General features: G+C 39.6%; 1 protein-coding gene across 2 annotated transcripts in view; it reads left to right on the top strand.

Annotated features, from left to right (window-relative positions):
- Positions 1-10,879, top strand: part of LOC147027096 (uncharacterized) — a 547,644-nt gene that overhangs the window by 422,540 nt on the left and 114,225 nt on the right. For both annotated transcript variants that reach the window (XM_085883264.1, XM_085883263.1), the window contains 4 exons: positions 396-449; positions 1,163-1,270; positions 4,373-4,480; positions 4,732-4,785. In XM_085883264.1, the coding sequence (XP_085739390.1) occupies positions 396-449; positions 1,163-1,270; positions 4,373-4,480; positions 4,732-4,785 (324 nt within the window). The remainder of the gene's footprint in view (positions 1-395; positions 450-1,162; positions 1,271-4,372; positions 4,481-4,731; positions 4,786-10,879) is intronic.

Genomic DNA, 10,879 nt, shown 5'->3' with positions numbered 1-10,879 from the left:
AAGGTCATAATAGAAATAACAAATGCTACTCAAGGGTCTTGGTGATATAATATCAAGAAAACATGGATGCAGTTTAATTGTTGCTCTCTCCTTTTATCCATGCAAAAAAAAACATTGTGCAAGACATATTTGCTGAGTGACTTCAAATACAGCTCAATAACCACAAGCACTGCACTTGATGGAGATTACATTGATCTTTACTTAACATCTGCTCACTCACCTATCTTGCAGGTGCCCAATGCAAAGTTCATGAATCAGCGTTTTTAAGATAACAAATAATCTCACAATGGATTCTGAATGATAATATCTGATCATTGCCGATAGTGGGTAAAAGTCTTGTGATGGACACCTGATTGTGTGTAACACTATACTTTTTGCTTTATTTTCTACTCTAGGGCCAAACAGGCTTGACGGGCAGTTTGGGACCTCCTGGTCCACCTGGTTTTGTGGTAAGTGATGTAAGAGAGAGAATTATGGTGCTACTTCTCCCCCCCCCCCCCCCGATGTAGTTCCAAGAAGACATACATCACTTTAATTTGCTGCAATTTTCCCTGTGTTTATGGCTTTTATGAGACCCTTTTGGGGGTCAGCTTATGATTCTTCAGTGCTGTTATTTCAACAGTTTGAAGTCTTGTTTGATCATTTTTCTTTTCCTGTACTTGATCAAAATTGGGGCTGGCAGGATATAGCCTCAAGGTATGCGCACTCATCTCTGAGCTGTCTATCCTGGGTTTGAATCTCGACCCAGCTATAAATTGTCATGCTGGTGCTTCACATGTAGGGCCAATGCATCAATTTGTATGACTGTCCATATGGGGGGTGGGGAGGGGGTGTGAAACCAGCAAACTCATCCATGTTGTTGGAAGTCAGATATCCCTCAGTGTCATTTCCAAAGATTAGGCAAGTTATTGTCATCACCCTTTGATTAAATTGCAAATCCCTGCACGAGCTGACTGCTGGAGAGGCAACGGCAAGCCAGCCTTCCGAACAGACTGCTTCGGCAGCACAGACACTCTATCAAGGGCATCCAATGTCATTCCAATACATCGATGATGATGAATAAAGATTTAAATGGATTTTAAAATCAGTTTCCCCAATTCATGTTTATCAATGTTGTTTACTTAAATTTACAGCTAATTATTATTTTCCATTTCCCTCTCAGGGATCACCTGGAGAGGTTGGAGCACCAGGGCCAGTGGGCCCGATTGGCGTACCAGGTCGGCCAGGGGGGATCGGCTCACATGGTCCTTCTGGAGAAAAAGGAATGCCAGTAAGGGTCTCAATATATGTATGTATATGTATGTATGTATATATATATATATATATATATATATATATATATATATATATATATATATATATATATATATATATATATATATATACATATATATATATATATATATATGAAAAACGAAGACTCACCTACATCTCTCACCTGTAAATTTAGCTCATCTAATCAATTAAACTCGGGTAGCTCAGATTATTAGGATTATATAAACTAGTACATGCCCGTAGAAAAAAATAATAATAAGAATAAGAATAATAAATAAATAAACCACACAGGCCGTTTCTTCACTCTTGCGTGCCCGTACGTGCGTGACCCGGAAGTTCGATATTATTCGCAGTTACCATTATTCGCCATTTATTTTTAATACCCAATTATTCAATTAGCGCCAACGTATTTTACCTTTTCGCAATGTCGTGGCAAGGAAAAACAAAAAGAGAAGAGAAGAGAGAAAAAATTTACTTCCTGGTTCGGAGCACATCAGCACTCTGATGTTCCCGAAATTTATATATCGTCTAATATGAAAACGATCATAACTTGGGCCATTGTGTTTATCTATAAATGCGCATAAGAAATCGAGAAATTATTAGAATACACGAAGTCATCACTATCCGGAAGCCCGTACGTTGTAACCTGTAATGGGGAACGCGGCTGTGCTTCCCTTCCCCATCAGCCACACCCATGCAACAATGTGTCTTGCCATTGGTTTGTTAAAAAAATGGCCGTAACTTTGGAACCACTTGTCCGATTAATATCAAACCTTGAAAAGGCACATACTCAGGTCCCCAGCAATATACCTGGCAAGTTTCAATTAGATCGGACCAGTGGTTGTCGAGAAACAGCGGTCACACACACACACACAGACACACACACAGAGATTGCTGGAATTATAGATAGATAAATCGACTCCTCTCATGCACTTCTATCCAAAGAAGCTGCATAAAGAAACCATGAAAGATACCCAAGGTAAGCCCTTTGCTGTTTCAAACCCTTCCCAGAGTTCTTCCACAGATTTAAAGACATTCACAAATAGTACATACATGAGAATCCCAATGCTACACACACCCCTCAGCTGCCGGACCAGTTTCATCACTTGCTGAATCATTGGCGACAGCGCAAACAGAAATCTATACCAACGAGGCTGGCAAGCATGTACCATGTGTAAATGTCAAAAGCAGTCAACATCCAAATGAAAAATGAAGACCCACCCAGATCTCTCACCTGTGACTGGAGGGAATAACCAATCAGCTCTCGCCTAATCAATTATCACCAGGCGGCTATGATCTTTATAATTAACTCCTGCTCTTCTAGCCAAAGATAGCTGCATAAAGCAATCAAGAACAGCTAAAGAAAGTAAGCCCTTTGATGTTTCAAACTCTACCTGGGTTCCTTTACAGCTGCATACATTCACAAGTAACACATGCGTATATGAGAATCCCAATGCTACATGCCCCGTCAACCACAGGAATGGTTTCATTGCTTATTGATGAGTCATCAGTGACAGCATAGACAGGAATATGAACCACTAAGACTCCCAAATATGTACCACTCACATTGCCGATAGCAGTCATCGTATAAATATCAAGACCCAATCATGTCTCTCACCTGTAATTGCTGCTTTATGCAGCTTTCTTTGGCTGGAATAGCTGGGTGGGATTAACTGTAAAGATCCTCGGCACCTCGGCATATTGATTGCATGAGAACTGATTGGTTGTTCCTTCCATTTACGTGTGAGAGACGTGTTTGGGTCATGATATTTTTATGATGACTGCCATCGCTCAGTTCCACATCATAGTTTCAAACAGTATTTAACTTATTTATGTTCGGAATCTTGTTTACAGATACCTAGAACATCGCATTCTAACTAGATAAGTCTGACATATTTACTCTGTCACTCTTCAAGACCTCTCCTGGACATGCCACATTTCACAGCTATCTTCTAATGTTTGACCCTATGTGAGAACAATTTGTCACTTCAGCTTCTTGAATAACCTGCAATGACTTACAACATAAAGCCTGGTGTTGGCTTAACGGTTAAGGTAGCTGGCTTAAGATCTTAGAGTCTTGAGTTTGAGTCCCTGTTGTGCCATTGAAATAACACCAGTCGACCACGTGGGTTGACTCAGTCTGTCATCCTTCCAAGGTCAGCAAAATGAGTACTAGCTTACTGGAAACAGGGAGCATTGCATCAGAGGTACAGCGGTGCTCCCAGCAATGAGGCAACCAGCAGTCACAGGCTGCATATGAAATAATAACAACAATAATAATAATAACTTACAACATAAAAAGTGCAATTATGCAGTCCAATTGAGTAGCACATTACCCTGTCGGCTGGGAATCCTGCATTCCACCTTCTGCTCCTATACAGAATGGAGGCGAGAGCTGTGGGTACCATTTGCATTCTCACCTCTGAGCTATTGAGTGTGGGTCAAATCTCAACCCAGATGTAAACTATCATCCTGATGTTTCACTTGTGGGACGATCCATCAATGTGTTGTGCCGCCCCTCAGATGAACGTTAAACTGGCCATCTCATCTGCCTGAATTAGGTTGTCGATGTTAAAGATCCCACAGTGTATTTTGGAAAGAGTAGGTATGAGCTGTCACTGGCATTCTGAACAAATTACAAACTCATGCTCTAACCTACAGGAGGCAACACAGCGTTGCCTCAGTAATGATGCAACCAGTAGGTTGAATTCAAAATTGAATCTCAAATATATCAGATAACAACGTTGGTGTTGCTCAGTAAAAGATCACATTCTCAGGCCTGTTTTCACCAAAGATTGGCGAACTCAGACTGTTTTATTGCCCTGACGAAGGTCTTTTCAACTGACTGATCCAGCTTCCACCATTATCCTATCTTATCTTCGATTGAAATGATAATTTAATCGTCTTTCCTTCATTTCGTCACACCTTGCTGTGGCCATTAGTCATTGGATTGTGCCATTTTCCCAATATACAGAAATTATATTCTTTCTAAAGTAGAATGTAATCTTTAATCAACTGTCCATTCACTTAAGGTTCTCTACTATTTTGAGAATACTTGCAATGTATTGTGATATGTGTTTTCACTCATTATCAATAGGGAGAGAAAGGAATCCAGGGTCCATCGGGCCGTGATGGAATCCAAGGACCAGTGGGGTTGCCAGGTCCTGTTGGGCCATCTGGTCGGCTAGGGGAAGATGGGGACAAGGTTTGACAGCTTTTCTTTTTCATATTTAAAACATTTCTTATTTTAATGTAATCAACCTTGTTGCCAATTATTATAATTAACAATGAGTTCCAGAAAAGTCACAGTAAAACATCTGATTTGGTGTTTAAAATACCAAATTAATTGCAAAAGAAAAACCAAAACCAAAAAAACCATAATTGTCATTTATGAGTCACATTGCAATGCGACTGATGTGAGTGTTTGTTTTCCATGGGCGTCGTCGTGCTTTTCAGGGTGATATGGGCATCATGGGTCAGAAAGGAAAAAAAGGTGTCAAAAGCAATCAGGTAAGAAAGCATCCTTTACTTTTCCTCAATTCACAACACCCTACACCAACCCTCCCTCCTCCTTCATGTGATGGTCATAAATCGATGGCCCACTGTATAAATTTCAGAGCCAAGTGGCATAACGTTTTTTTTTTTTTTTACAAAAGACTGCACAATCCACATTGCATTGCTTCCTGCGAGCACGACACCAGACGAGAGGTCGAGTTACATTAATTCCACTCGGATTAAATCCTTGACCAGACGAGTCAAAGTCAAGTGTTTGAAATTGAACTTTAATGATGTAAGGCTTATTAAATTAATGATGATGTAAGGATGGAGTTACAGGAATAATATATAATATTACATGAATGTACAATAACATATAATACATTGAGAAAAGTTAAATAATTAAAATACCTGTGATAAAATGAAACGTTAAAAGAAGCCACAGACAGAATAATTGTCATGCATTGTTCAACACGATCTCTTCTGTTCATTCGATTTCACTTTTTTATTATCAGATTCCTCGAAGTATGGTATATATTTTCCCACACTGAACTTAGTTTTTGTGATTTGTTTATTTCGATTTTTCGGAAGATTTTAAAGTGGGTCCAATCTGGATGGCAGGATAGCTTAGAGAGGAATGCACGCATCCCTTTCTCCTTCCTATCTTTTCACCTGTTCAAGCTGGGTTGAGATTCACCTTGGTTGGAATCTCGATGCAGCTTTATACTGTCATCATGATGTTTGGTATGCTGGGTGATACATCAATGTGTTCTCCGTCCATCGGAAGGACGTCGCGGCGGAGAACCCAAATGCCAGCACTGGTTGTTGGTAAGTGTTAAAGTTCATACAGTATCTTTTGTGAAGAGTAGGTGAGTTATAGCCAGCACCCTGAAGAATTTGCTTATTTATGCCACTGTCATTCAAACGTCAGGCCTCACCAGCAGGTACGTTAGACTTGGTTCAAAAATTCCATGGCTGACGCCACTATTAGGTGGCAATAATTGGGGCATTTAAAAAGGAGGAGCAGACATAGCGCTAAAGTTGGGTCATTCATGAGGAATAAATAATATCCCCAGAAACCACGAATAAATGATGAAGAACTGAATGGATTGTACAAAGACAGTCATTAAGAGTGTGAGATCTTACATATTTTGTTTGAGGGAAAGTAGTATTACTGATTTTCAAATCACGTAGTGAACAAGTAAAAAAAAAAAAAAACATAAAATGTCATAGCCTCCGTTATTTTAGTAATTTTACTGTATGGAATTAAAGGGCTAGCCCATATTTATATGTACAACTAAAATGGCCACCTGTTTATGAGTCAGCCATCTTTGATTAGATCACAAAATAAAGTTAGTTGCAAGTGTATGCCATTGTGTACTGTGCTTGTGCCAAGTTTGAACAAAATCGGACCATGCATGTCAGAGAAATGGTTGTGGACACGTTTAAGTAGAAAAATGGCTGCCGGTCGGCCATCTTGGATCTGATCTCGAAAAAAATGACAGTCATATGTAAACTATCATTCATTATCTGTGGGCGAAGTTTGAACAATACCAGTAACGGCATGTCTAGGAAATGGTTGAGGACATGTTTGACATTGTTTTTTTTTGCAACTAAAATGGCCACCAGTCAGCTATCTTGAATCTGATCTCGAAAAGAAATGAGGTGCTTATGTAAGCAATCATTCCTTATGAGTGTGCCAAGTTTAAACTACATCGGTAAATGCATGTCCGAGAAATGGTTGAGGACGTGTTCAACATCGGCTTTTTTACAACTAAAATAGCTGCCCGTTGGCCATCTTGGATCTGATCGCAATAAAAAAAAACAAAGACGTGCATATGTAGACCATCATTCATTATCTCTTTGCCAAGTTTGAACACTTCGGTAAATGCATGTCCGAGAAATGGTTGAGGACGTGTTCGATACCGTTTTTTTAGTTGTTTTTTTTACAACTAAAATGGCCATCAGTTGGCCATCTTGGATCTGATGTCGAAAAAAAATGACTTGCATATGTAAACCACCATATGTTGATTTTCTGCCAAGCACAAATAAAATCGGACTATGTGTGTCCAAAATATGGTTGCAGACGCACGCACGGACACGAAAATCGAGACCAAATCCATAAACCCCATTTTTGACTAAGTCCACTGGGGGGATAATAACATTTTACATGCGGCTTGTGGTAGGTATGTCCAGGAAATTGAAAATTGCATCAACTTGCTCCGATGCCTGAAAAAAAAACACACACACATACACACACACACACACACACACACACACACACACACACACACACACACACACACACACACACACACACACACACACACACACACACACACACACACACACACACACACACACACACACACACACACACACACACACACTGTCCAAATAGACAATAAAGGTGACACATCTTCTGCACATGGATGATTTAAAATTATTTGCACCAAGCAATGAAATATTGGTAGAACAGCTCAAATTAGTGAAACGGTACATCCAAATGTAATTTAGCCTGAATTGATATGCCAAGTGAAAATTCATGCAAGGTCGACCAACAAAAACAGACAACATAAATACAACAATGCAGTAGCTAGACAATGAAGCAAGTCCAAAAAGAGCATAAGTGAAAAATTGTTGAAACGCCCAGAAACTCGAACTTGTTCAGTAACTTATATTAAAGCTGTGTAACAAGGTTCAGTTGAATATGTTAAAGGGTTTTTAGAAAAAAAAGTCAGAAAAACCACAGGTGGGACGGACAGATGGATGGACAGGCAGAGAGCAAACTTATAGTCCCCTCTGGTGAAACTTGTTGGGGACTCAACAACTCAACTAATAAATCAACACAACTCAGCAATACAGATGTAAATTGAAAAGATGATTATTCATCGTCAAAATACGAATTTCAAAAACTACATCTACAAAGTGTTTTAAGGTGTGGGCAAGCCAATCAGGCTAGTTACACCTTGTGCACTCCAACGTTTGTCTGCACCACAAAGACACAGGTGATATCTGTTTTTCTTCCTCTGTTGTTCTTTCACTCCATCAATTGGCTTTCCTGTTTGTCTCTAACACAACAATGTCAATCATTACAAGGGTCAGAAATAATGAAAAACATTCTTCCATGAGTCACATCGAGCTTCTCTTGTTATGGCTGGAGGCCTTCTAATTATATTTTGTTTCCGGCATCACCCAACAGCTGGGGGATCTTTTGGCCACAAAGTTCCATTTCTGGCACAGAGTTCATGATCATGTACATCATGCAGTTCTTGGATCAATCATCCTCTCCTGCAACCATGACCTCTCTGCCCTTGATGTTGACCACAGTTCTGCAAATGACCACGACCATGACCTCTTACAGGCTGCTCATTCTTATCGACCTCAGATGCTACATTGTCTTGAGACAAAACAACCTGAGCGACCAGGGGAGAATTGATGGCATAGCTACCTTAATGTTGCTGTGGTCAGAAGGCTCAAACACTTGGTCATCATCGGAAGCAGTGATGTCTGCATCAGCACTTTGATAGGAGTCATCTAGACCTTGTAAAACGAGTCGGAGGACGTCAGCTGTGGTGTACCTAGCTGCTCTTCATCTGTCAGCCATACTTCACCGCAAAGAGAGAATTCAAACTTCGTTACAAACACGAATAAAGCATAAAGTTAGTAAAATCTTGACAGCAAAAAGGATAAACTCACCTCCACAAAACAGGACCAAAGCAATGAAGTCCTTAGCTGTTGGCTCCTATTTATTTGTCTACCCAAAGAGGATGATGGGAAAGAGAAATTACAAAAAAGAAAGTAACAAGTGCAAAACAAAGGTGGTAATGAAGCCAGCAAAGACTCCCCACTGAGGACACTAATTTTATGCAAAGCAGTGATGAGTGCAAAACAATGATCAGGTAACGTTTGCAGAGCAATCCTGCTGAGTAGTTGCTCATGGAGTTCTGAAAATAAGGTACACTGTAATACCTGACAATAGGGGGGGGGGGAGGAGGGATTTGCTTGTAACTCTGTGCAGCAAGGTGGGATTTTAAAACATCATATATATTTATTACCGGCACATATAGGTAAAGGGATTAATAAAACAACAAATACATCATATAACTAACAAAGAAATAACACATCGAAATGTAGGCCTGGGGTCAAAAAATACCCCTGTTGGTAGAATGGGGTTTAAAAAAAGACACACAAGACCCTTTGGACCACAATAACCCCAAAGACCCCTCAAGACCCTTAAACCGAGTCAGGCCGGGTTATTTTGGACCTTTTCAAAGCAACGGGGGGAGGGGGAAGGGAGGGGTGAGGGGATTCTGCCGGGATTTGTCCTTGAACTGGGTTTTCCACCTCCCACGATCTCAGCCGTAAAGCTATGAAATAAAACCAAATTTGGCACACATGTAGATTATGTGAAGGTGAACATGTCTGAAGTTTAATCATCATACATTCAAGACTTTGTTTTTTTTTAGTTATTAGCTCATTACATATTCATACATGTAAATTTTGCACTATTTTCAATTTGAACCTTGCTGTAGGCAGTTTTACACATTTATTTACCAAATTTGGCACACATGTAGATTATGTGTGTCAGGCTGAAGATTTCTGTGAAATCTGTTCACCATACACTCAAAACATTTGGAGTTATCTCATTACCTATTCAAATATGAAAATTTTGCACATTTTCTAGTTTGAATATATTTTAGGCAAACTTCTAAACATTTTCATACAAAACATATCAGATTCACCAAAACTACAGAACAGCATGAAGGTAAGGTTCATCAGTCTCACATAAATGTTAGCTGATACAAATTAAGACAGTTCAAATTTCATGAGATGGAGTTAGGGTAGTCTTTTCCAAAGACACAGTTGTAGTTCAAGATTTTTTTCAGTCTTTATCTGTTGTGGCAGTGTTTGCAGGATTGTACTGTGTGTTCTAGGCAGCCAGCTTCCACACCATTGCTGACGTTGGTTCTGTGGATGTGGACGCCATAGCGCACAGCTCTAAAAACTACAAGTAATCACAGTAGCAGTCAATGTGGCATACATTGAGATTGCAAATTGATGTTGCGACTCCAAAGTCAAGTGACAAGAGTGATCTTCTCACACATCTTTCCTGTAAAATTGCTGTGATTTAAGATATCAACACTGTAAATAGACAATCACAGTGTTGTTGATAAGTTGTTGTGCAAACAAAGGCCTCCATTTACAATTTACAAAGTCATTGTCACTAATTGCCACTTTCTGCTCATCTGACAGGAACTTGCACTTGAGTAAACAAACACACTCACACAATCACATTTGCCTCACATAAGTGCAAAAGAGGACAACGTTTTTTAACTGGTGCATGCACATGGAGAAAGTTATATTATTGTGTTTTTCATTGTTTAACTTGAAACTCTTATATTGAGACACACACACACACCAATATTGAGTGCCAAGTTTGGTTGTATGAACTAAATAGTGTTACATTTGTCACATGTTACAAATGGTGAGATACGCGCCACATTTTTAGTGAATAGGGAATTTTTTGATGAACTTGACCTTGACCTAAAATGACCTTGGCCTGATTACCATGAAAACTAACATGGGGCATGTAGAGGAAGGAGCATTACATAATGATATAGGGGAAGTGTGATTGTGACATACGGAAAGACATTGAATGCAGCACATAATTACCTGTGGAAAGATATGTGTGCTGTGTAAAGCGAATGGGAAAACTCCCGGTTCATGGCACGTATGCTGCGCAGTGTGAAGAATTGTGCACTGCACAGCAAGCGTATGTCTAATTAAAAAAAATAAAAAAATAGGATCAAAACGTATGCAAGACTTGAACAGAAAAAGCCTTTGACCAATCCATGATGCGAATTGTCCCCAACGGAACTTAACTGTGTCACCACCACACCACTCTCAACACCGCTGAGGTTGATAACGAGTTTGTTCTTGAAACATCAGGCTTTTACTAAATAATTTAAATTTGAATTATGTTATTGCTCAGTGTGCTGCTTCTTTCTTTCACCAATCTATATGTACGTGTGTGCGTGTGTGTGTGTTATGTTTTTTTTGTGGTGTTGTACTGGAGCATTCTGATGTGAAGTGTAACACACCAAAT

This window comes from Eptatretus burgeri, chromosome 5 (genome assembly GCF_056783735.1).
Source record: "Eptatretus burgeri isolate ZD-2024b chromosome 5, Ebu_testis_v1, whole genome shotgun sequence".
Classification (NCBI taxonomy): domain Eukaryota; kingdom Metazoa; phylum Chordata; class Myxini; order Myxiniformes; family Myxinidae; genus Eptatretus; species Eptatretus burgeri.
Note: the sequence above shows the minus strand (reverse complement) of the source record. Positions and strands in the feature narration are given on the sequence as shown.